This window comes from Nansenia antarctica (genome assembly GCF_963989245.1).
Source record: "Nansenia antarctica genome assembly, chromosome: 8".
NCBI classification, from domain to species: domain Eukaryota; kingdom Metazoa; phylum Chordata; class Actinopteri; order Argentiniformes; family Microstomatidae; genus Nansenia; species Nansenia antarctica.
The window spans coordinates 52,829,709-52,853,596 of NC_137678.1; the positions used below are offsets into that span (position 1 = coordinate 52,829,709).

A 23,888-nucleotide genomic window follows, 5' to 3' on the forward strand; every position below is an offset into this window, starting at 1 on the left:
ATGTTGAAGCTGTAGAAGAAGAAGAATGAAAAATGTAGGCTAAACTAAATTGTTTTTTAACCACATAATTATCAAATTCCTGCCTTTTACACATGTTCACTGGGCATTTATATTACATCCAAATGTCATTTCTCAACTTAATTATCAGGCAGGCTCATAGACTTACAGCAATGTCATTTCTTCAGGCAGGCACATAGGCTAAGCTCTGCACAATGAATTCCATCAATCAGAACTTTCTGATTGTAGCTTACACTCCAAATAGTGTGCCTTTGTCCAGCACAAAGACAGATAAGAAGAACAGGGAACATTCCATCGCGAGTGAAGCGAGCAAGCGGAAAAAAATTGGCCTCCTCAATTCTGGAAGTCACCAGCCTCCACTGGTATCTATATATTTATTGTTAATTTTGACAGACTTGGTCCTCCATAAATATGAACTAAAATAATCTGAAACAATGTATCCCACATCATCTGCGCTATGGGGCAATATCACTAAAAGTCCTATCACACACTCACAGACCGAGAGACAGTGTTCAACACATTGAGCGTTTTTAATGAAATGCATCATAAATATCAGAACAGAACAGTGATGTTTCCTCTTACATGGACATGAGATTCCCATTGGTTTCACAATCCCACTGGAAACAGAGTTCACACTAGGGAAGGAGGTTCAGTAGCTTTGTCATTGTAAGAGTTAGACAGAGACACATGCTGAGGTAACAAAAACACATGTAACCATAGAAACAGACCAGATACACTGTTCCCCATGACGTACTTCCTTCAACATGGCAGCTCTGTTGACCCCTGACCCTGAATACTGAGTCTAGGGTTATCCCTGACCCCTGACCCTGAAGGAGTCCAGGGTTAGCCCTGACCCCTGACCCTGAAGGAGTCTAGGGTTAGCCCTGATCCCTGACCCTGAATACTGAGTCTAGGGTTAGCCCTGACCCCTGAAAGAGTCTAGGGTTAGTTTCAGAGTCCCAGTAGAGTAGAGAGGGCCCTAAGATGCAGAAGCACACACACTCACTCACTCACTCACACTCACTCACTCACTCACTCTCACACACACACTGACACCTGACACCTACACACACACACACCCACCCACACCTGTACACACCTACACGCGCACACGCACACGCACGCACACGCACACACACACACACACACACACACACACACACACACACACACACCTACCTGCAGACACCTACACACACACTGGACTCAGACAGCACAGTCACATGACCTTACTGTCGGCGTGACAGGAAGTCACATGACCTTTCTGTAGGCGTGACAGGAAGTCACATGACCTTACTCTCATCAGAAGCCCAAATCTAAAATAATAAATAATTATAAAACATCAAATCAAACCTGATGGAACCAACCAAAACCCTGACACCAGGTGAACAGAGATCTGCCCTGGGGGGCTAACCCTGAACATAGTCAGATCTACCCTGGGGGGCTAACCCTAACCCTGAACATAGTCATATCTACCCTGGGGGGCTAACCCTGAACATAGTCAGATCTACCCTGGGGGGCTAAACCTGAACATAGTCAGATCTACCCTGGGGGGCTAACCCTAACCCTGAACATAGTCAGATCTACCCTGGGGGGCTAACCCTGAACATAGTCAGATCTACCCTGGGGGGCTAACCCTGAACATAGTCAGATCTACCCTGGGGGGCTAACCCTAACCCTGAACATAGTCAGATCTACCCTGGGGGGCTAACCCTGAACATAGTCAGATCTACCCTGGGGGGCTAACCCTGAACATAGTCAGATCTACCCTGGGGGGCTAACCCTAACCCTGAACATAGTCAGATCTACCCTGGGGGGCTAACCCTGAACATAGCCAGATCTACACACTCACTCAGACACAATACTGACAGAAACCAGAGGATGAGCACGCACGCACGCACGCACGCACGCACGCACGCACGCACACACACACACACACACACACACACACACACACACACACACACACACACACCTGTACACACCTGCAGACACCTACACACACGTACACACACACACACACACATCTCTACACACCTGCAGACACCTACACACATAGTGAGTGGTAGTAATGTCCATGCAACCCTACAGAAGCTCCGCCTCCTTGCCTGACATCATATCCTGTCAGTGGGCGTGTCCCACCAAGACCTCTAGCCAATCACAACACAGTGCTCTGGTCCAGTCCAGTGTCCAATCACAAGCTGCGCTGCACAGCTCAGTTTGGTGTAGAAAGCAGAATAGTCCAGATATACATCTTCATCATCATCTTCATCATCATAATCAGGTCCAGTGCAGAGACTATGGTGAGGCATGAGGGACAAACAGTTACTTTCTGTCTCAGATTCCTTTTTTCATGGCCTACTATAACCCAGATGCATGCTGGGTAATGCTAACACTATGACCCAGAGCCATGCTAGCTAATGCTAACAATATAACCCAGAGCCATCTAATGCTAACACTATGACCCCAGAGCCATGCTAGCTAATGCTAACACTATGACCCAGAGGCATGCTAGCTAATGCTAACACTATGACCCAGAGGCATGCTAGCTAATGCTAACACTATGACCCAGAGGCAGGCTAGGGTTAGCAGTCAGGTGTCCAGGGTAGAGCTGCACATCGAGCACAAAGAGGATTTTTATTTTATTTTAAAACAGTCTTTTACTAAATGTCAAAAACGATCTCTTAAAACCACAACCTGGGTTATAATACTGCAACCTGGGTTATAATACTGCATCTCGTCTTCTCTTCCTCCTCCAGTGGTCATGTGACTAATCCCGGGGTCATGTGACTAATCCCAGAGCGAATCAGCTGAAGCGTTCTTCGACGACGGCGACAGCGAAGGATAAAGGGAACGGAGCGGTGGAGGGGGGGGGGTTGTGGGTAATGTGGTCCTGGCTGATTTGCCCAGCCCAGCAGGGCGGTGGAGGGTGGGGGGGGTTAAAGGTCGATGCCTTTGACGAGGGAGGCCTCCAGGGTGAGGGGGTAGTCCTGCAGCGTCTCCAGGACGCTGATGAGGGCGTTGACCGTGCTGCGGTCCCTCAGCTGAGCCCCCTCCTCATACATACGCTGCACCACCGGACACTCTACCAGCAGGGGGAGCCACTGAGGCAGGTGACGGTCTCTACAGAGAGAGAGGGAGGGAGGGAGAGAGGGAGAGAGAGAGGGAGAGAGAGAGGGAGAGGGAGAGAGAGAGGGAGGGAGAGAGGGAGAGAGAGAGGGAGGGAGGGAGGGAGAGAGGGAGAGAGAGAGGGAGGGAGGGAGGGAGAGAGGGAGAGAGGGAGGGAGGGAGGGAGGGAGAGAGGGAGAGAGGGAGAGAGGGAGAGAGGGAGAGAGACAGAGAGAGAGAGAGAGAGAGAGCTGAATGAGCATCAAGATAACAATGAGTATTTCCCTCAATGTTTATCCAGAATACAATACAAAGACTTGCAGAGACAGAGAACATGGATACATAATACACACCTCCCCCAGCCTCCCCTGGCCTCCCTCAGAAAACATGGAACATAATACACACCTTCCCCGGCCTCCCCCAGCCTCCCCAGGCCTCCCCTGGCCTCCCCTGGCCTCCCCTGGCCTCCCTCAGAAAACATGGAACATAATACACACCTTCCCCGGCCTCCCCCAGCCTCCCCCAGCCTCCCCAGGCCTCCCCTGGCCTCCCTCAGAAAACATGGAACATAATACACACTTCCCTCGGCCTCCCCCAGCCTCCCCTGGCCTCCCCCAGAGAACATGGATACATAATACACAACCACGTTCCTCAACATCACCTTGTACAGGGCTGAACCCTGTAGACATCCTCCATCCCCCAGCCTCCCCCGACCCCCCCGGCCTCCCCCGGCATCCCCTAGCCTCCCCCGGCCTCCCCTAGCCGCCCCCAGCCTCCCCCGGCCGCCCCCAGCCTCCTCCCCCCTTCCTCACCTAGCGCCCAGGCAAACCAGCAGCTGGAACTTGCCGTCCTTGCCGATGTTCCTGGGGGAGGAGTTGACGGCGCTGACATAGCGGCAGAGGGAGTCGCAGCTCTGCATGGCCCCCATCTGGTCTGCTGTCTCCATGTAGCCCACTGCCTTCTCTGGGGGGGGGGGGGGACAGGGTTAGAGTTAGAGTCACCTGCATGGCCCCCATCTGGTCTGCTGTCTCCATGTAGCCCACAGCCTTCTCTGGGGGGTGGGGGGGGGGTTAGAGTCACCTTCCTTCTTCCTTCTATCCATCCTCCACCCTCCTGTCCGCTCTCACCTCATCCTTCGACGCCCTCTGTCCACTAACCTTGAAGCCAGCACGATCCTCTCCTCATGCTCCCTGGCTTTCTGAAACTCTACATGCTTGTAGAATAGAGCTCAGGGCAGGTGAGAGGAAATGGAGAAAAACGTGCCTCTCTGATGACCTTAACCTCTATCACTCTCTCCTCTCCAACTATGCCTCCTCCGCATCAGCTGCTAAAGCATCCTACTATCATTCCAAAATACATTCTTCTGCCTCTAATCCTAGAAAACTGTTCTCCACTTTCTCCACACTCCTTAACCCACCGCCTCCCCCTCCTCCTTCCTCCCTGTCTGCCGATGACTGTCACTTACTTCGAAAAAAAGGTTAGCAGCACCTTTTTCCCTCCTCCTGCTAATGCTGCTAACACCCCTTCCAAACTCTCTGCTCGACACTCAATCTCTGGCTTATCATCTTTTTCCCCCCTCTCCCCTGATGAGATTCTCACACTTATCACATCCAAGCGGGCGACCACATGCCCTCTCGATCCCATCCCCTCCCATCTTCTCCAATCCATTTCCTCAGACATCCTTCCTTACCTTACCACCGTAATCAACTCCTCCCTATCCACAGGATCTGTCCCGGCTGCCTTCAAGATAGCCAGAGTCAAGCCTCTCCTCAAGAAACCTACCCTTGACCCATCATCTGTCCACAACTACAGACCGGTATCCCTTCTCTCCTTCTCTTCCAAAACCCTTGAACGCATTGCATCTAAACAACTGACTGACTATCTCCGGAAGATGGAACACTTAGACCCCCACCAATCCGGGTTGAAGGCTGGGCACTCCACTGAGACTGCTCTCCTTGCTGTCACGGAAGCCCTCCACTCTACTCAAGCTTCCTCCCTCTCCTCCGTTCTCATTCTCCTGGACCTGTCCGCTGCCTTCGACACAGTCAACCACCAGATCCTTCTCTCCATTCTCTCAGAACTGGGCATCTCTGGCACTGCACACTCCTGGTTTTCTTCCTACCTGGCGGGTCGCTCCTACCAGGTGACCTGGAGAGAATCGCTGTCTTCTCCACGGACTCTCACCACTGGGGTACCCCAGGGCTCTGTCCTAGGGCCCCTACTGTTCTCCCTCTACACCAAGTCTCTTGGCTCGGTAATCTCCTCACATGGGTTCTCCTACCATAGCTACACAGATGACACTCAACTCTTCCTGTCCTTCCCCCTCTCTGACTTACACGTGGCAACCCGTGTCTCTGCGTGTCTCGCTGACATTTCAACATGGATGTCAGACCACCATCTCAAGCTCAACCTTAACAAGACTGAGCTCCTCTTCATCCCCGGGAAAGCCTGACCCTCTCCAAGACTTCTCCATCACAGTGGAGAACTCTACTGTAACCCCCTCCCTGACAGCCAAGAACCTTGGAGTGATCCTGGACAACCAACTATCCTGTGCGGAGAACATTGCAGCAACGGCACACTCCTGCAGATTCTTCCTTTACAACATCAGAAGGATACGACCATTCCTCACCAGAGAAGCAGCGCAACTCTTGATCCAGTCACTGGTCATCTCCTGCCTGGATTACTGCAACGTACTCCTGGCTGGGCTTCCCGCCTCCACCATCAGACCTCTGCAGCTCATCCAGAACGCTGCTGCCCGTCTGGTGTTCAACCTCCCCAGATTCTCTCATATCACCCCTCTCCTTCGCACCCTGCACTGACTCCCGATAGCAGCTCGCATCAGATTCAAGACCCTGGTGCTTGCTTACCAGGCAGCTAATGGGACAGCCCCTGTCTACCTGCAGGAAATGGTCACCCCCCAAACTCCAGCCCGTTCACTCTGCTCCTCCACCTCTGCTGGCCGACTGGCCCCACCACCTCTACACCAACACGGCAGTCATGCTGCTCGGTCACGTCTCTTCACGACACTGGCTCCCCGCTGGTGGAATGAGCTTCCCACGGCTGTCAGAACTGCAGTCACTACTAGGGGTGGGACGATTAGAAAATGTCATGTCACGATTCTCGTGGGCAAAATAATCGCGATCCACGATATTATCGCGAGAATTTAAAAAAAAATGTTTTTTTTTAAATTTATTTTTTATGCCAATAAAACACACTGTAATCACTTTAACTTAGATTCTGTTGTATTTTTAGGACATTTTAAGTCAGTAATTCAAATTCAGATTCTAGGGGCACATATCTCTGGCCATAATCCGGGTCCTTAAGAAAGAGCAATTCCTTTTCGGCCAATCAGCACCTTTCATTAACGTACCCAAGGAAGTTTAAAGAACGCACTCCCAGTGTTGCCAACTTCCAGAGCCCCTTGGCGACTTAATTAGTCAAAAGCGGCCAGCGACAAATCTAACTTCCTTTTCTGGTCATTTGGGGAATTACTGTAAAGCATCATTCCCTTGAATGAGAGCAAGGGGGAAATCCTCCTCATCGGCAACACCACCGCCATCACTCAGCTCAGCACCAACATGGGAAGCCTGTCCACCCTTGTCAGACCACATGTCAAGAACCTCGGTGTCATCTTTGACTCCGAGCTCAACCTTAACCGACAAGTGAGCTCCGTCGTGAAGTCATGTTTCTACCAACTACGTATCATAGCCAAGATCAAGTCCTTCCTCACCCCCAGTGACCTGAGGAGGGTCGTCCTCATGCTAATTTCATCTAGGCTCGACTACTGCAACTCACTCTATGCTGGACTTCCTGATAAGACCATCTACCGCCTGCAGCTAGTCCAAAATGCCGCTGCCAGGCTGGTGTCAGGCACTAAAATGAGGGACCACATCTCCCCTGTCCTCATCTCCCTTCACTGGCTCCCAGTAAAGAAGAGAGTGAAGTTCAAGATCTGCACCTTTGTCTACAAAGCTCTCAACAGTCTCGCCCCACCCTACATCAAGGACCTCCTGGACCTGTCTTCCACCTCAAGGCCCAGGCTCAGGTCCGACGCCCAACTCAGCCTGAGGGTCCCCCGCACCAACCTCAAGAGGAAGGGTGACCGTGCCTTTGCGGTGATAGCACCGACCCTGTGGAATGCACTCCCTTCCGCCATCAAGTCTGCCCCCACTCTGGACTCCTTTAGAGCCAAGTTAAAAACCCACCTCTTCGTCAATGATGTTCCCTAAGTCTACTCCCTATTTGTTGTAAATTGTATCCCTTGAGATGTTCGTTTAAGTAGTCTGTGTCTGTTTGCTTTCTGTGTTCCTTGTCCTTGTCCTTGTCTTTATCTGTTCCTTTACCCGGGCTGCGCCCCGGGCCGATGTAAAAGTTGGATGGGGGGCGCATTATAAATAAAATTAACATTAACATTAACATTAACATCTAACATATCCTGTATTCCACGGTTCACGTTACAACCGAGCTCAGGAGAGACGAGTAGGGATACAGTCTATGGCGAGCGAGGGTTGCCGTCTCCTCTCTCCCTCAACACTCACTCCCGCGGCCAGTCTGATAGCAGCCGCGGGGAGCGTACCGTTGTTCCCCGGGTCCTCGCAGGGGGTTCGGGCAAAGTTCGGAAAATAACGGACGGTTGTCATGTGTTTATACAGCATGGATGTTACGTGCCTAATGCCTTTGATGCGCACACTTGCTACTTGCTGCTTTAATCATTGTATTTAGCCTATAGCACAAGTCATGCATTGAATGTAACCTCAAAAGCTGAACAGTATTAAGTAAACCACAATATATTTGCTAAAGCTTAGGGGCGACCGTGCCTTTTGCAGCCATAGACTGTCACTGCCTGGTAATAACAAGGAAGGCCAATGACAGTATCCCGTCTAAAGTTTTTCACCAGCCATGGTGAGAAGGCTAGCATACGTTACCTAGTGACTGACTGACAGCCATGGTGAGTAGGCTAGCATACGTTACCTAGTGACTGACTGACAAGGCTGACTTGACAGTAACGTTACCCATGCAGGCTGAACAATAGCGCGAGACAAGTTCTGTGAGGATATTCGCGCGCGGCTCATGTGAGGAATTGCAATTATATTACAGTAACAGTCGCTAACTTGACTGCAAAAGTAATGTAGACTAGGCTGAAAAATAGCGCCAGACATTTGTTAAACAGTTTATTCATAACATACGATTATGACGATTATTCAAATAATTAAAATTCTCCACGATTAAGTTATCGCGGGTGTTTTTATCGCGATTAACGATAAAAACGATAATCGTCCCATCCCTAGTCACTACCCATCTTCCGTCGGAGACTGAAGACCCATCTCTTCAGGTTAACTGCTCCTCCTGAGACATCTACTGCCCCCCAGCACTGCGTCTCCTGAAGACACCCGCGTTTCCCCTTTACTGTGTCCCCTAAAACTTCTATTGCCCCCCTTGTACTGTTTCTCTGTTTCTCCAGTGTCTATATATAAAAAAAAATCTTTAGAAGAGGGTGATAGGTAGAAGATTTTTCCTTCTAAGCTGGATTACTCTTCCTGCTACAGCTGGTGGATTGATGATTCACTTGCTTAGTCAAATGTATTGATTGTAAGTCGCTTTGGAATAAGGCGTCTGCTAAACGCCAAACAAGTAAATGTAAAAAGTTAGGCCTTCTCTGTGGAGGGGGGGGGGCAGGGTTAGAGTTAGGCCTTCTCTGTGGAGGAGGGGGGGGTCAGGGTTAGAGTTAGGCCTTCTCTGTGGAGGAGGGGGGGGTCAGGGTTAGAGTTAGGCCTTCTCTGTGGAGGGGGGGCAGGGTTAAAGTTAGACCTTCTCTGGGGAGGGGGCAGGGTTAGAGTTAGGCCTTCTCTGGGGAGGGGGGGCAGGGTAAGAGTTAGGCCTTCTCTGGGGAGGGGGGGCAGGCTTAGAGTTAGGCCTTCTCTGGGGAGGGGGGGCAGGGTTAGAGTTAGGCCTTCTCTGTGGGGGGGGGGCAGGGTTAGGGTTAGGGTCTCTATGGAGGGGGGGCAGGGTTAGGGTCTCTATGGACGGGGGGGGGAGCAGGGTTGGGGTTAACCCTTCATATGACAGCTTACTGTAATGCCTTTTTTGGTTTTTAAACCCTAACCCTATTTAATTATTAAAACTATAATAATATATCTTCGGACAGTTCTTAGTGTGAATTACAGAGAGAGAGAGAGAGAGAGAGAGAGAGAGATGAAGTGAGGGAGAAGAAATAAGCTTTCATGTCTGCGGGTATTTTTTTCAATAGGAGTAGTTTATCAGGAACTCCCACATGTCACCACTAGAGGGAGCCAACACCAATAGCATTGTTTTGTTTCAGTGGGAAATAAGTGCTGTTTCTAAGTTGCTTCAGTAGATGGCGCTACTCTGCACTTACCCACAAAGTCCCAGACAAACACAGTCTTCTGGAAGAGACGAGCCGACTTGAAGCCGTTGTGGAAGAACTGTTCCAGCGCCCCGACCAGACCCAGCTCTCCACACAGCAGGAGGGTCAGGCTGCCCCTCTGGAGGGAGGGGAGGGAGGGAGGGAGGGGAGGGAGGGAGGGAGGGAGGGAGGGGAGGGAGGGAGGGAGGGGAGGGAGGGGAGGGAGGGAGGGGAGGGAGGGAGGGGAGGGAGGGAGGGGAGGGAGGGAGGGAGGGAGGGAGGGGGGGGAGGGGAGGGAGGGAGGGGGGGTGGGAGGGAGGGGAGGGAGGGAGGGGGGGAGGGAGAGGGAAAGGGAAAGAGGAGGAAGAGATAAGATAACAGTGAGAATGAGAAGATGAATAAAGCCCTCACACACACACACACACACACATCAACACACACAGACACACACACATCAACACACACAGACACACACCAACACTCACACACCTCTTTCTCTGGCTTGTGGAAGTGTTTGATGATGTTGTTCACCGCCTCCCCGATGGCCTCCTGGATCTGAGCAGACGTGGGCTCTGGAGAGAAGAGCACGGTTAGAACACCTGACCCCTGACCCTGACCCTAACATCTACACCCTGACCCCGACCCCTGACATCAACCACCCTGACCCTAACATCTACACCCTGACCCTAACATCTACACCATGACCCTAACATCTACACCCTGACCCTAACATCTACACCCTGACCCCTGACCCTAACATCTACACCCTGACCCCTGACATCTACACCCTGACCCCTGACCCTAACATCTACACCCTGACCCCTAACATCTACACCCCTGACTCCTGACCCTAACATCTACACCCTGACCCCTGACATCTACACCCTGACCCCTAACATCTACACCCCTGACTCCTGATCCTAACATCTACACCCTGACATCTACACCCTGATCCTAACATCTACACCCCTGACCCTAACATCTACACCCTGACCCCTGACCCTAACATCTACACCCTGACCCCTAACATCTACACCCCTGACTCCTGACCCTAACATCTACACCCTGACCCCTAACATCTACACCCTGACCCCTGACCCTAACATCTACACCCTGACCCCTAACATCTACACCCTGACCCCTGACCCTAACATCTACACCCTGACCCCTAACATCTACACCCCTGACTCCTGACCCTAACATCTACACCCTGACATCTACACCCTGACCCTAACATCTACACCCTGACCCTAGCATCTACACCCTGACCCCTAACATCTACACCCCTGACTCCTGATCCTAACATCTACACCCTGACCCCTGACCCTAACATCTACACCCTGACCCCTGACCCTAACATCTACACCCTGACCCCTAACATCTACACCCCTGACCCCTGACCCTAACATCTACACCCCTGACCCCTGACCCTAACATCTACACCCCTGACTCCTGACCCTAACATCTACACCCTGACCCCTAACATCTACACCCTGACCCTAACATCTACACCCTGACCCTAACATCTACAACCTGACCCTAACATCTACAACCTGACCCTAACATCTACACCCTGACCCTAACATCTACAACCTGACCCTAACATCTACAGTCTGACCCTAACATCTACACCCCTGACTCCTGACCCTAACATCTACACCCTGACCCCTGACCCTAACATCTACACCCTGACCCTAACATCTACACCCTGACCCCTGACCCTAACATCTACACCCTGACCCCTGACCCTAACATCTACACCCTGACCCTAACATCTACACCCCTGACCCCTGACCCTAACATCTACACCCTGACCCTAACATCTACACCCTGACTACTAACATCTACACCCCTGACTCCTGACCCTAACATCTACACCCTGACCCCTGACCCTAACATCTACACCCTGACCCCTAACATCTACACCCCTGACCCCTGACCCTAACATCTACACCCTGACCCCTGACATCTACACCCTGACCCCTAACATCTACACCCTGACCCCTAACATCTACACCCTGACCCCTGACATCTACACCCTGACCCCTAACATCTACACCCCTGACCCCTGACCCTAACATCTACACCCTGACCCCTGACATCTACACCCTGACCCCTAACATCTACACCCCTGACCCCTGACCCTAACATCTACACCCCTGACCCCTGACCCTAACATCTACACCCTGACCCCTGACATCTACACCCTGACCCCTAACATCTACACCCCTGACCCCTGACCCTAACATCTACACCCTGACCCCTGACATCTACACCCTGACCCCTAACATCTACACCCCTGACCCCTGACCCTAACATCTACACCCTGACCCCTGACATCTACACCCTGACCCCTGACATCTACACCCTGACCCCTAACATCTACACCCCTGACCCCCTGACCCTAACATCTACACCCTGACCCTAACACCTACACCCTGACCCTAACATCTACACCCTGACCCCTGACCCTAACATCTACACCCTGACCCCTAACATCTACACCCTGACCCCTGACCCCTAACATCTACACCCCTGACTCCTGACCCTAACATCTACACCCTGACATCTACACCCTGACCCCTAACATCTACACCCTGACCCCTGACCCTAACATCTACACCCTGACCCTAACATCTACACCCCTGACTCCTGATCCTAACATCTACACCCCTGACCCCTGACCCTAACATCTACACCCCTGACCCCTGACCCTAACATCTACACCCTGACCCCTGACATCTACACCCTGACCCTAACATCTACACCCCTGACCCCTGACCCTAACATCTACACCCTGACCCCTGACCCTAACATCTACACCCTGACCCTAACATCTACACCCTGACCCCTGACCCTAACATCTACACCCTGACCCTAACATCTACACCATGACCCTAACATCTACACCCTGACCCTAACATCTACACCCTGACCCCTGACCCTAACATCTACACCCTGACCCCTGACCCTAACATCTACACCCCTGACCCCTGACCCTAACATCTACACCCTGACCCCTGACCCTAACATCTACACCCCTGACCCTAGCATCTACACCCTGACCCTAACATCTACACCCCTGACCCCTGACCCTAACATCTACACCCAGGGGAGGGGGGGGGGGGGGCTCATCGTAGCTCACTGAGTCGGGCCTGTGTGAGGCTGGAGCGTCGGGTGGAGGAGGGGGACAGGGGGGGGGTGCCTCTCCCAGAATCCTCCTCTCCGCACGGAACCACCATCTCTCCAATCAGCACGCGCTCCAGGCTGCCGTCATCCACACCCTTACCCAGCCACCTCCCACACGGGAACCTGGAGGGGAGGGGGGAGAGAGAGAGAGGTAACATACTCGTAGGTGTGTAACTAAAGCGGGGTACACACATAAGGATTTTCAAAATCTTAACGGAAATCTTATCTGAGACAGACCCCACACACGAAGAAACTAAATCTTGGATTGAACAGCCTTGATCGTGTTGTGTGTGGTGTGCGCCAATTTCCCCATTTCAGCACCCCACAGACATAAGATTTATTATTGAACACATTTCACATTTACGATTGCCGGCCACGCCCACTTTCCGAGCAGGTTGTCGGGAGAGTTGATTGCACAATTGAAGAGAGTTGACTCTTAACACACCTCACACCCCAGGATTTTGTTATAGGAAAATGTTAAGATCCATCTGATAATCGGGCGTTTTCTGTCGTTTTCAGACATCCGAAAATCGGGTGTCATAAGGATTTTCTGGCCGATTTTGGCCCGATTTTCCCCCTTCCGACCAAACACAGAAACGCCCGATTATCAGATGGATCTTAAAATTTTCCTATAACAAAATCCTGTGGTGTGAGGTGTGTTAAGAGTCAATCTCTCCCGACAACCTGCTCGGAAAATGGGCGTGGCCGGCAATCGTAAATGTCAAATGTGTTCAATACTTACGACCAGAAATCCTAGGGTTGCCAGATTTTTTGGTGGAATTAGCGGTTTTAGACTGTGGTTAGGGTGGAAAATGTCATTCCCATCTGGCAACCCTGCTCGCCAATCAAGAAGCGAGCTGACTTCTTCTTTTCGTTATTCGGCACTTTATTTGCCCTGTCGCACATGGTTGTCTCGTACAGGTCAGTCAGGGTACTACGTTAGATAATAATAATAATAATAATAATAACTTTATTTGTATAGCGCTTTTCCTGCAAACGTTGCGGCTCAAAGTGCTTTAATCATTATATCATCTTAATTTAATTATTTTGTAATTTAAAGGCAATATTAAAAGGATGGGTTCACGCGAGATTTCTGGCTTGGGGAACGAGACTCTAGAGAGTCTGGAGTCTGTCGTAACGAAAATCTTTATGTCTGTGGGGTGCTGAAATGGGAAAATCGGCGCACACCACACACAATACGATCAAGGCTGTTCAATCCAAGATTTTGTATCTTCATGTGTGGGGTCTGTCTCAGATAAGATTTCGGTTAAGATTTTGAAAATCCTTATGTGTGTGTACCCCGCTTTAGGGAAGGTAACATACCTGTAGGTGTGTCCTGTGATAGAGAGAGAGGGAGGGAGGGAGAGGGAGGGAGGAAGGTAGCGTACTTGTAGGTGTGTCCTGTGATAGAGAGAGAGAGAGGGAGGGAGGGAGAGAGGGAGGGAGGTAGGTAACATACTTGTAGGTGTGTCCAGTGATTTGGTTGCGGACCAGGACACAGTCCACCAGCCAGTTGGCCAGCAGGCCGGAGTTATCATGACCCAACTGCACCGTGGTCAGCTTCCCCAGGTTCTGACACTACAGGGAGGGGGGGGAGGGGGGGGAGAGAGGATGGGGAGGAGAGAGAGTAAGAGAGAATCAAGACGAGTATTTTCCTCAATGTTTATCCAGAATCAACAAAACATACATATAACCCTAACAATATCTATTAACTCTAGTCCTAGTCCTAATCTAGTCTAACCATAACCATATCTGTTAACTCTAGTCCTAGTCCTAATCTACTCTAAACCTAACCATATCTATTAACTCTAGTCCTAGTCCTAATCTAGTCTAACCCTAACCATATCTATTAACTCTAGTCCTAGTCCTAATCTAGTCTGATCTATCAACTACCAACCTTCATGACTACCGAACAGTGATCTAGTGCTGCTACCAGGAGGCTAATGCTACCAGGAGGCTAATGTTATCAGGAGGCTAATGCTACCAGGAGGCTAATGCTACCAGGAGGCTAATGCTACCAGAAGACTTATGCTACCAGGAGGCTAATGCTACCAGGAGGCTAATGCTACCAGGAGGCTAATGCTACCAGGAGGCTAATGCTACCAGGAGGCTAATGCTACCAGGAGACTAATGCTACCAGGAGGCTAATGCTACCAGGAGGCTAATGCTACCAGGAGACTAATGCTACCAGGAGGCTAATGCTACCAGGAGACTAATGCTACCAGGAGGCTAATGCTACCAGGAGGCTAATGCTACCAGGAGGCTAATGCTACCAGGAGGCTAATGCTACCAGGGGCCCGTTCCACTAAGCGAGATTAACTCTGATCCAAGCGATTAACTCTGATCCAGGTTTAAATAAGCTTGCGGTCGGTTCCATCAATGTGGCTCAAATAATTCGCTGCTTGGTTGCTATGCAACCAATCCTTCTGAGTAATTCTGGTCCCGAGCAGACTTACAGGCTGGTTTAGGTAATGCGTGCGTCAAAAAAGGTGTCTTTTAGGAAATATTAGTTCCCACTTCACACGAGATAGATAGATAGTTTGACTGTGTGATAGATAGATAATTTGATATTTTGAAAGTGTGATCGATCGATAGATAGATAGTTTGATTGTGTGATAGATAACTTGATATTTTGAAAGTGTGATCGATGGATAGATAGATAGCTTGATTGTGTGATAGATAACTTGATATTTTGAAAGTGTGATAGATAGATAGATAGATCGATAGATAAATAAATTAAAAAGTGTAAAAAAATAAATAAAATAGGTATGTCTATCAACTTGCATTGCCGTCTTTACAGCGGTGTGGCTGGCGCAGGGGTTAAGGCAACCAGCTAGAGTTCCAAAGGCTGCGGGTTCGGGACTTGATTTAACTTAAAGTTTTTTTTTTTTTACATTTAACCGAAGCCTTCATGCAAATCGATTTACAATATATATATATATATATATATATATATATCTGTCTAAGTGAAACATCTATCCATCAGTAATCATAAGAAAAAATAATCTATGCCAAAGTTAGAAGAACATAATTTACTCAGAAAGGCTTCAAACACCATTGTAATCGTGTCAGTTCTTGTAAATTAGCCTGCACCATCATTTTATAGCCTATATACTTTTTTAGATGAGATTTTAGATTAGATTCAAACAACGAAATGCAATAAAAAGTGTGTCAGAAGAGGGATTTGAACCACCGTCTTAAAATGACGAATAAATACCATGGCAGCAGTCAATACCACTAGGCCATCGTGACGATCTAACGATTTGTAGCCTGCTGCTGATATCACCACAGTAGTAAATATTCATTTATTAAAATATGAACATATAACAATAACTGGGGCTAGTATGACCTACGCATTTAATCGGTCAGCAATTTCTTGCCAAACCATTTCCCTCGCCTTGTTAATTGCGGCAGTATTACACTATTTTACATCTTATTTGTCATCTTCATAAAGATCAATCTTCATTTCGACAGTTTGACTCTTCGGGGCTCTTTATGTCTGCGTGCACGCGCCCATATCGAGGATTTCTAAGCCGGTGTTCTGTGAACACTCATGACACAAGCCTGATCCTCGTTCGAGGAATCAACTGAGGCTTGAATTCCAATCCCAAGTTGCCTGATCGCAGGATTTATTTTAATCGCCGAAATATACTAATCAACGTTAGTGGAACGGCCCCCAGGCTGTACCCTTGAATGGCCCTTAGATGAGACTCCTCACATCACAGTTCAACGTGAGTTAAAGATGAGAGTCTTGTTGCTATGGTGACATTAATGAACTGCAGAGTTTCAAAAGTGACATTCAAGGACAAAGGCATGACTCTACATAATGCTAGTGAGTAGTAACAACAACAACAACAACATGCACAGCAGGGGGGTATTCCATCAACATCAAAGTCTCGCGAAGCCTGGATGTTGTGATGAGTCTGGATGTTGTGATGAGTCTGGATGTTGTGATGTGATGAGTCAGAATAAGTCTGGATGATGTGATGAGTCCGGATGTTGTGATGTGATGAGTCAGAATAAGTCTGGATGATGTGATGAGTCCGGATGTTGTGATAATAAGCCTGGATTTTCCTTTAGCAACTTTGATGGAATGCCCCCCAGGTCTGACCGACAAGAGAGAGAAATGTACAGATTTGTACATTTTAACCATTTAGCAGACGCTTTTATCCAAAGCGACTTCCAATCAGAGATTCCAGGGACAGTCTCCCTGGAGTAACTTAGGGCTGAGGGCCTTACTCAGGGTCAGGGTTTGGGTTAGACAGTCTCCCTGGAGTAACTTAGGGCTGAGAACGTAGTGGCTGAGTGAACACAACCCGCCCAGGAGGGAGGGGGGGAGGGAGAGAGGTAGGGAGAGAGAGGGGGGGAGGGAGAGAGGGGGGGAGGGAGAGAGGGGGGGGATATGTCTAACCTTGAACATGGTGGAGATGTGCGTGTGAGGCCTGAAAGCAGACTGGGGAGATGAAGACACAGGGTTAGGACATGATGGATGACAGAGAGCATGACTGTGTGTGTGTGTGTGTGTGTGTGTGTGTGTAAGATGGAGGTCCCCCATGAGAGTGCACTACCCCTCCCCAACCCCATCCACCCAGACCAAGCGCTTCAGTGGGGAGATATACGCTATACTAGACTGGTATAGAGTTTATACCTCCACCAGCCTCCCCTGGTCTACCTCCCCCAGCCCCACCTGGTCTACCTCCACCAGCCTCCCCTGGTCTACCTCCACCAGCCTCCCCTGGTCTACCTCCACCAGCCTCCCCTGGTCTACCTCCACCAGCCTCCCCTGGTCTACCTCCACCAGCCTCCCCTGGTCTACCTCCCCCAGCCTCCCCTGGTCTACCTCCCCCAGCCTCCCCTGGTCTACCTCCACCAGCCTCCCTGACAGAGATGCATGCACACTTCTTCTGAAGACGCCGTTGAGAAGAAAGGCAGGAAGTGAAAATCCAAGGAGCTGTGAAGGTTGTTTTGGTCAGGGTTAGGGTTAGGGTTAGGGTTAGAGTTAGGGTTAGTTAGAGTTAGGGTTAGAGTTAGGGTCAGTAATGTTGGGGTCAGGGTCAGATTGTAATGATGTTAGGGTCAGGGTTAGGGTCAGGGTCAGGGTCAGGGTCAGGGTTAGGGTCAGGGTCAGGGTCAGGCTGTAAGGATGTTCACTGCTAACCCTAATCCTAGAATGACAGTTATGACAGGAGGGTTGGAACAGCTCTGAGGAACACCAAGCGAAACAGGTGGTGTGTGTGTGTGTGTGTGATGACGATGACACCAAGGTGAATGGAGGAGGGATGATAAACAGGGTGAGTATGAAAGTGATGAGTTACAAAACAAACAACAGACATTTCTGTTTCATGAGATGATGTCATGAGATGATGTCATGCGTGACCCCCAGCTCAGAGATGTTCACGGGGGCGGGGCTAGGAGGTGGTACTCACATCAAAGGTCATCTCCAGGACGTTCTTGGGGATCTGCATGACCCCAGAGTCGCCCAGCTCCCCGGACACACACACCCAGGGGTTAGAGGTCACCATGCTGCTGCTCAGCTTCCTGGCCGGGACGACCACCGCCCGGTACGGAATCACTGCAGGGACAAACAGGACGGAATCACTGCAGGGACAAACAGGACGGAATCACTGCAGGGACAAACAGGTACAGAATCACTGCAGGGACAAACAGGTACGGAATCACTGCAGGGACAAACAGGACGGAATCACTGCAGGGACAAACAGGTACGGAATCACTGCAGGGACAAACAGGACGGAATCACTGCAGGGACAAACAGGTACGGAATCACTGCAGGGTCAAACAGGTACAGAATCACTGCAGGGACAAACAGGTACAGAATCACTGCAGGGACAAACAGGTACGGAATCACTGCAGGGACAAACAGGACGGAATCACTGCAGGGACAAACAGGACGGAATCACTGCAGGGACAAACAGGTACGGAATCACTGCAGGGTCAAACAGGTACAGAATCACTGCAGGGACAAACAGGTACAGAATCACTGCAGGGACAAACAGGTACGGAATCACTGCAGGGACAAACAGGACGGAATCACTGCAGGGACAAACAGGACGGAATCACTGCAGGGACAAACAGGTACGGAATCACTGCAGGGACAAACAGGTACGGAATCACTGCAGGGACAAACAGGTACGGAATCACTGCAGGGACAAACAGGACGGAATCACTGCAGGGACAAACAGGACGGAATCACTGCAGGGACAAACAGGTACGGAATCACTGCAGGGACAAACAGGACGGAATCACTGCAGGGACAAACAGGCACGGAATCACTGCAGGGACAAACAGGTACGGAATCACTGCAGGGACAAACAGGTACGGAATCACTGCAGGGACAAACAGGTACGGAATCACTGCAGGGACAAACAGGACGGAATCACTGCAGGGACAAACAGGTACGGAATCACTGCAGGGACAAACAGGTACGGAATCACTGCAGGGACAAACAGGACGGAATCACTGCAGGGACAAACAGGACGGAATCACTGCAGGGACAAACAGGACTGAACTCTCTGTCTGTGTGTGTGTGTGTGTGTGTGTGTGTGTGTGTGTGTGTGTGTCTGCGTTCAATTCATTGTGCTTTGGGGGGTTAGGGTTAGGGGGGTTCAGGGTTAGGGGGGTAGTTAGGGGGTAGTTAGGTGTAGTTAGGGGGTAGTTAGGTGGGTAGGGGGGGTAGTTAGGGTGTAGGGGGGGTAGTTAGGGGGTAGTTACCTATAGTGGTGAACACAGAGGTAAAGCAGTAGTAATCCACAGCGTTGAGGGACAGGGTTAGGGGGGGTTAGGGGGGTAGATAGGGGGTAGTTACCTATGGTGGTGAACTCGGAGGTAAAGCAGTAGTAATCCACAGCGTTAAGGGACAGGGTTAGGGGGGGTAGGGGTAGTTAGGGGGTAGTTAGGGGTAGTTAGGGGGTAGTTACCTATGGTGGTGAACACAGATGTAAAGCGGTAGTAATCCACAGCGTTAAGGGACAGGGTTAGGGGGGTAGTTAGGGGGTAGTTAGGGGGTAGTTAGGGGTAGTTAGGGGGTAGTTACCTATCGTAGTGAACACGGAGGTAAAGCAGTAGTAATCCACAGCGTTGAGGGACAGGGTTAGGGGGGTAGTTAGGGGGTAGTTAGGGAGTAGGGGGGGTAGTTAGGGGGTAGTTACCTATCGTAGTGAACACGGAGGTAAAGCAGTAGTAATCCACAGCGTTGAGGGACAGGGTTAGGGGGGTAGTTAGGGAGTAGGGGGGGTAGTTAGGGGGTAGTTACCTATCGTAGTGAACACGGAGGTAAAGCAGTAGTAATCCACAGTGTTGAGGGACAGGGTTAGGGGGGTAGTTAGGGAGTAGGGGGGGTAGTTAGGGGGTAGTTACCTATCGTAGTGAACACGGAGGTAAAGCAGTAGTAATCCACGGCGTTGAGCGACAGCAGGTGGAACAGGAACTGCTCCTTCTCCTCCTCACAACGCAGGAACGCATAGCGCTTATACAACCTCCTACACACACACACACACACACACACACACAGAGTGTGTGAGAGAGAGAGAGGGTGTGTATGTGTATGTGTGGTGTGTGTGTGTGTGTTGTGTGTGTGTATGTGTATGTGTGGTGTGTGTGTGGTGTGTGTGGTGTGTGTGTGTGTGTGTGTGTGGTGTGTGTGTGTGTGTGTGGTGTGTGTGTGTGTGTGTGTGTGTGTGTGTGGTGTGTGTGTGTGTGTGTGTGGTGTGTGTGGTGTGTGGTGTGTGTGTGTGTGTGTGTGTGTGTGTGTGTGTGTGTCAGGGTTTCCGTTAGAAAAATTTGCCGTCGGACATCGTGTCCGGGAAGAATTCGATTTACCGGACAAACGTGATATATTCCGGTCATCATATTAAAATATAATAAATAAAAAAAATAATCAAAATCATATTTTTTTTCTTCCAAATCTAATATAGCTGTTTGTCGCGGTGATTACTGTTGTGTAGCGGCCTATATATGCCATTTAATGTCTATTTCTCATCCGATACGATTAGATGCGAGCTATATAATATATAATAATATAACATGATTTGACGCATGCGCGCTATGCCATGCGTCAAATCCAGCGCTGAACGGGTCCAGCGCTGAACGGGCGCCTCACTGGGAACTGAACAGACAGCATCGATCAATGAACGGACTCCACATTACGTTAACTGAAGTTTGTTAAATTGTTTGGGATTAATGTGAGTTTTCTATTTTCTCTTTCCAGTTTTACCCTTTTTTTAAAATCAATAAAACAACGTCATTTCTATAACCAGGTCTCGCTGGTTGGGACGGCATTTCGTTTAGCTCGGGAGTATGACAATGGGGAGAACATAACTGTTTATTGAGAAACAATTGATAGGCAGTCTGGGATACGTATATAAAGAAATACCACAATGTCTAGATGTATAACATTTTATTGAACAGTAACAGTGCAAGCATGTAGGCTTCTGGCGTGACACGGCTAGCCTAATTTCCGTTCATATGCCTTTTATCAGATAAAATAAAATAGAATAAAACTCTTTGAAAATAAATAGGCTTTAAATTAACTTGCAATGCGTATAGGCTAATTTCCGTTCGATGTTACAGCCTAGGCTATGCCTTTTCTCAGATAGATAGGGGATAGCCCTGTAAGCTCATACGGGTCTGTATGTCGTCCTGAAGACCGGCTGTTAGATCATATCGCTGAAGTTTGTCTCCATCTTAGTGTAAATGTTGTCCGTTTCGTTTGTTCTCCTTGTTATTGTGCGATAAAGTTAAAGCGCTCCGCTTCGGGACACCATTTTCAGCTGAGCACCAAACACACACACAACTGCCCGAGAGAGAAGGACCCGCCCCCTTTAGTTAGCCTATAGCCTATAGGCTAACTAAAGGGGGCGGGTCCTTCTCTCTCGGGCAGTGTTATGTGTGTGTGTTTGGTGCTCAGCTGAAAATGGTTAGAGGGAATTATTTTCACCGGACATTTATGTCCGACGAGTTTTCAACTTGTCGGACTTCAACTAATTTTACCGGACAAAGACCGGTAATTACCGGTTAACGGAAACCCTGGTGTGTGTGTGTGTGTGTACTTGGTCAGGGTGTGGTGGGCCAGCAGCTGTCGGAGGTGTTGTGACAGCAGCTTCTTCTCCAGGGACAGACGGACCCACGCCCGTGCCCTCCCCACTTCCGTCTTTATCTCCCCCATGCCCTGGATGTGTCTGGGGGGAGGAGAGGGGGAGGAGAGTTTAGAGTCAGATATAACAGACTGATGATCCATCTGTACAGAGACAGGAAGTAACTACCTCATATCCTGTACAGACAGGAAGTAGCTACCTCATATCCTGTACAGACAGGAAGTAGCTACCTCATATCCTGTACAGAGGCAGGACGTAGCTACCTCATATCCTGTACAGAGGCAGGAAGTAGCTACCTCATATCCTGTACAGGCAGGAAGTAGCTACCTCATATCCTGTACAGACAGGAAGTAGCTACCTCATATCCTGTACAGGCAGGAAGTAGCTACCTCATATCCTGTACAGAGAAAGGGAGGAGATAGTACCTCATATCCTGTACAGGCAGGAAGTAGATATTACCTCATATCCTGTATGACGGACACACGCAGGGACGGCATCCCGATGGACAACTCTGACTTCCTCCTCTCAGGACCTCTGGACACTACACACACACACACACACACACACACACACACACACACACACACACACACACACACACACACACACACACACACACACACACTCTTAGCCTGGGCAGCCCACCATCTGCATGTATGTGTGAATATGAGTGTGTATATGGGTTAGGTGTATACAGTATGTGACATATGTGTCTGATCATTTGGTCCGCATGTCAGCAACCAATCAAAATGTTCAGACTTTTCTTTTGAAACACGGAACTACGTTTCTACGTTGTTGAGAATCACAACACAAACTTGCTAGTCAAATACTGCAACAACGCAATGGACTGGGTGAGTAATCCCCACTGCTACCTAGTTAACTAGAATACTACTTTACATTGTTAACAGGCTCACAAAACAAGCTGTGTTAGCTGACTAGCGATGTGTCGTTGATTTTCAACAACGTGGAAATGTATTCACATTCTTCTGAAGAAAAGTCTGATCATCAGATCCCGACATGAGCACCAAAGCATTAGAACGTGTCACATATTATGTGCTTGTGCTTGTTTTTGCGTGTGTGCGTGCATGTGTGTGTATGTGTGTGTGTGTGTGTGTGTGTGTGTTACCTGGTGACTCTGGCAGCTCTGGGGTCAGCAGGGTGAGGTAGTGTTGCAGGTGGGACCACAGGGCCGACTTCCCCTGCAGGGTCAAAGGTCAGAGGTCAGAGATCACAGAACACACAGCCAATACCTCAACTAACCCTAACCTTAACCCTGACACTACCCCTAACTCTGACCCTAACACTGACCCTAACCCTGACCCTAACACTGACCCTGACCCTAACCCTGACCCTAACACTGACCCTGACCCTACTCGTGACCCTACCCCTGACCCTAACACTGACCCTGACCCTAACACTGACCCTGACCCCAACACTGACCCTGACCCTACCCCTGACCCTGACCCTACCCCTGACCCTACCCCTGACCCTAACACTGACCCTACCCCTGACCCTAACACTGACCCTGACCCTACCCCTGACCCTAACACTGACCCTACCCCTGTCCCCAACACTGACCCTGACCCTACCCCTGACCCTAACACTGACCCTGACCCTACCCCTGACCCTAACCCTACCACTGACCCTAACACTGACCCTGACCCTACCACTGACCCTAACACTGACCCTCCCCCTGACCCTACCCCTAACACTGACCCTCCCCCTGACCCTACCCCTAACACTGACCCTAACCCTACCACTGACCCTAACACTGACCCTCCCCCTACCCCTGACCCTAACACTGACCCTGACCCTACCCCTGACCCTCCCCCTGACCCTACCACTAACACTGACCCTAACACTGACCCTGACCCTAACACTGACCCTGACCCTAACACTGACCCTACCCCTGACCCTCCCCCTGACCCTACCCCTGACCCTAACACTGACCCTGACCCTACCCCTGACCCTACCCCTGACCCTACCACTAACACTGACCCTAACACTGACCCTGACCCTAACACTGACCCTAACACTAACACTGACCCTAACACTGACCCTACCCCTGACCCTCCCCCTGACCCTAACACTGACCCTCC

General features: G+C 50.0%; 1 protein-coding gene across 2 annotated transcripts in view; it reads right to left on the reverse strand.

Annotated features, from left to right (window-relative positions):
- Positions 1 to 530: 530 nt before the first annotated feature.
- dennd5b (DENN/MADD domain containing 5B) overlaps positions 531 to 23,888 on the reverse strand; it is a 74,541-nt gene continuing 51,183 nt past the window's right edge. The window contains exons 12-23 of one of the 2 annotated variants that reach the window (XM_080537758.1): positions 22,916 to 22,988; positions 22,249 to 22,330; positions 21,745 to 21,873; positions 20,054 to 20,175; positions 18,106 to 18,251; positions 17,091 to 17,132; positions 14,139 to 14,257; positions 12,636 to 12,802; positions 9,980 to 10,062; positions 9,503 to 9,629; positions 3,939 to 4,089; positions 531 to 3,141 (exon numbers count right to left, since the gene is read on the reverse strand). In XM_080537758.1, the coding sequence (XP_080393884.1) occupies positions 2,958 to 3,141; positions 3,939 to 4,089; positions 9,503 to 9,629; positions 9,980 to 10,062; positions 12,636 to 12,802; positions 14,139 to 14,257; positions 17,091 to 17,132; positions 18,106 to 18,251; positions 20,054 to 20,175; positions 21,745 to 21,873; positions 22,249 to 22,330; positions 22,916 to 22,988 (1,425 nt within the window). In that variant the 3' untranslated portion in view covers positions 531 to 2,957. The remainder of the gene's footprint in view (positions 3,142 to 3,938; positions 4,090 to 9,502; positions 9,630 to 9,979; positions 10,063 to 12,635; positions 12,803 to 14,138; positions 14,258 to 17,090; positions 17,133 to 18,105; positions 18,252 to 20,053; positions 20,176 to 21,744; positions 21,874 to 22,248; positions 22,331 to 22,915; positions 22,989 to 23,888) is intronic. The other variant, XM_080537759.1, reaches the window with a different exon arrangement.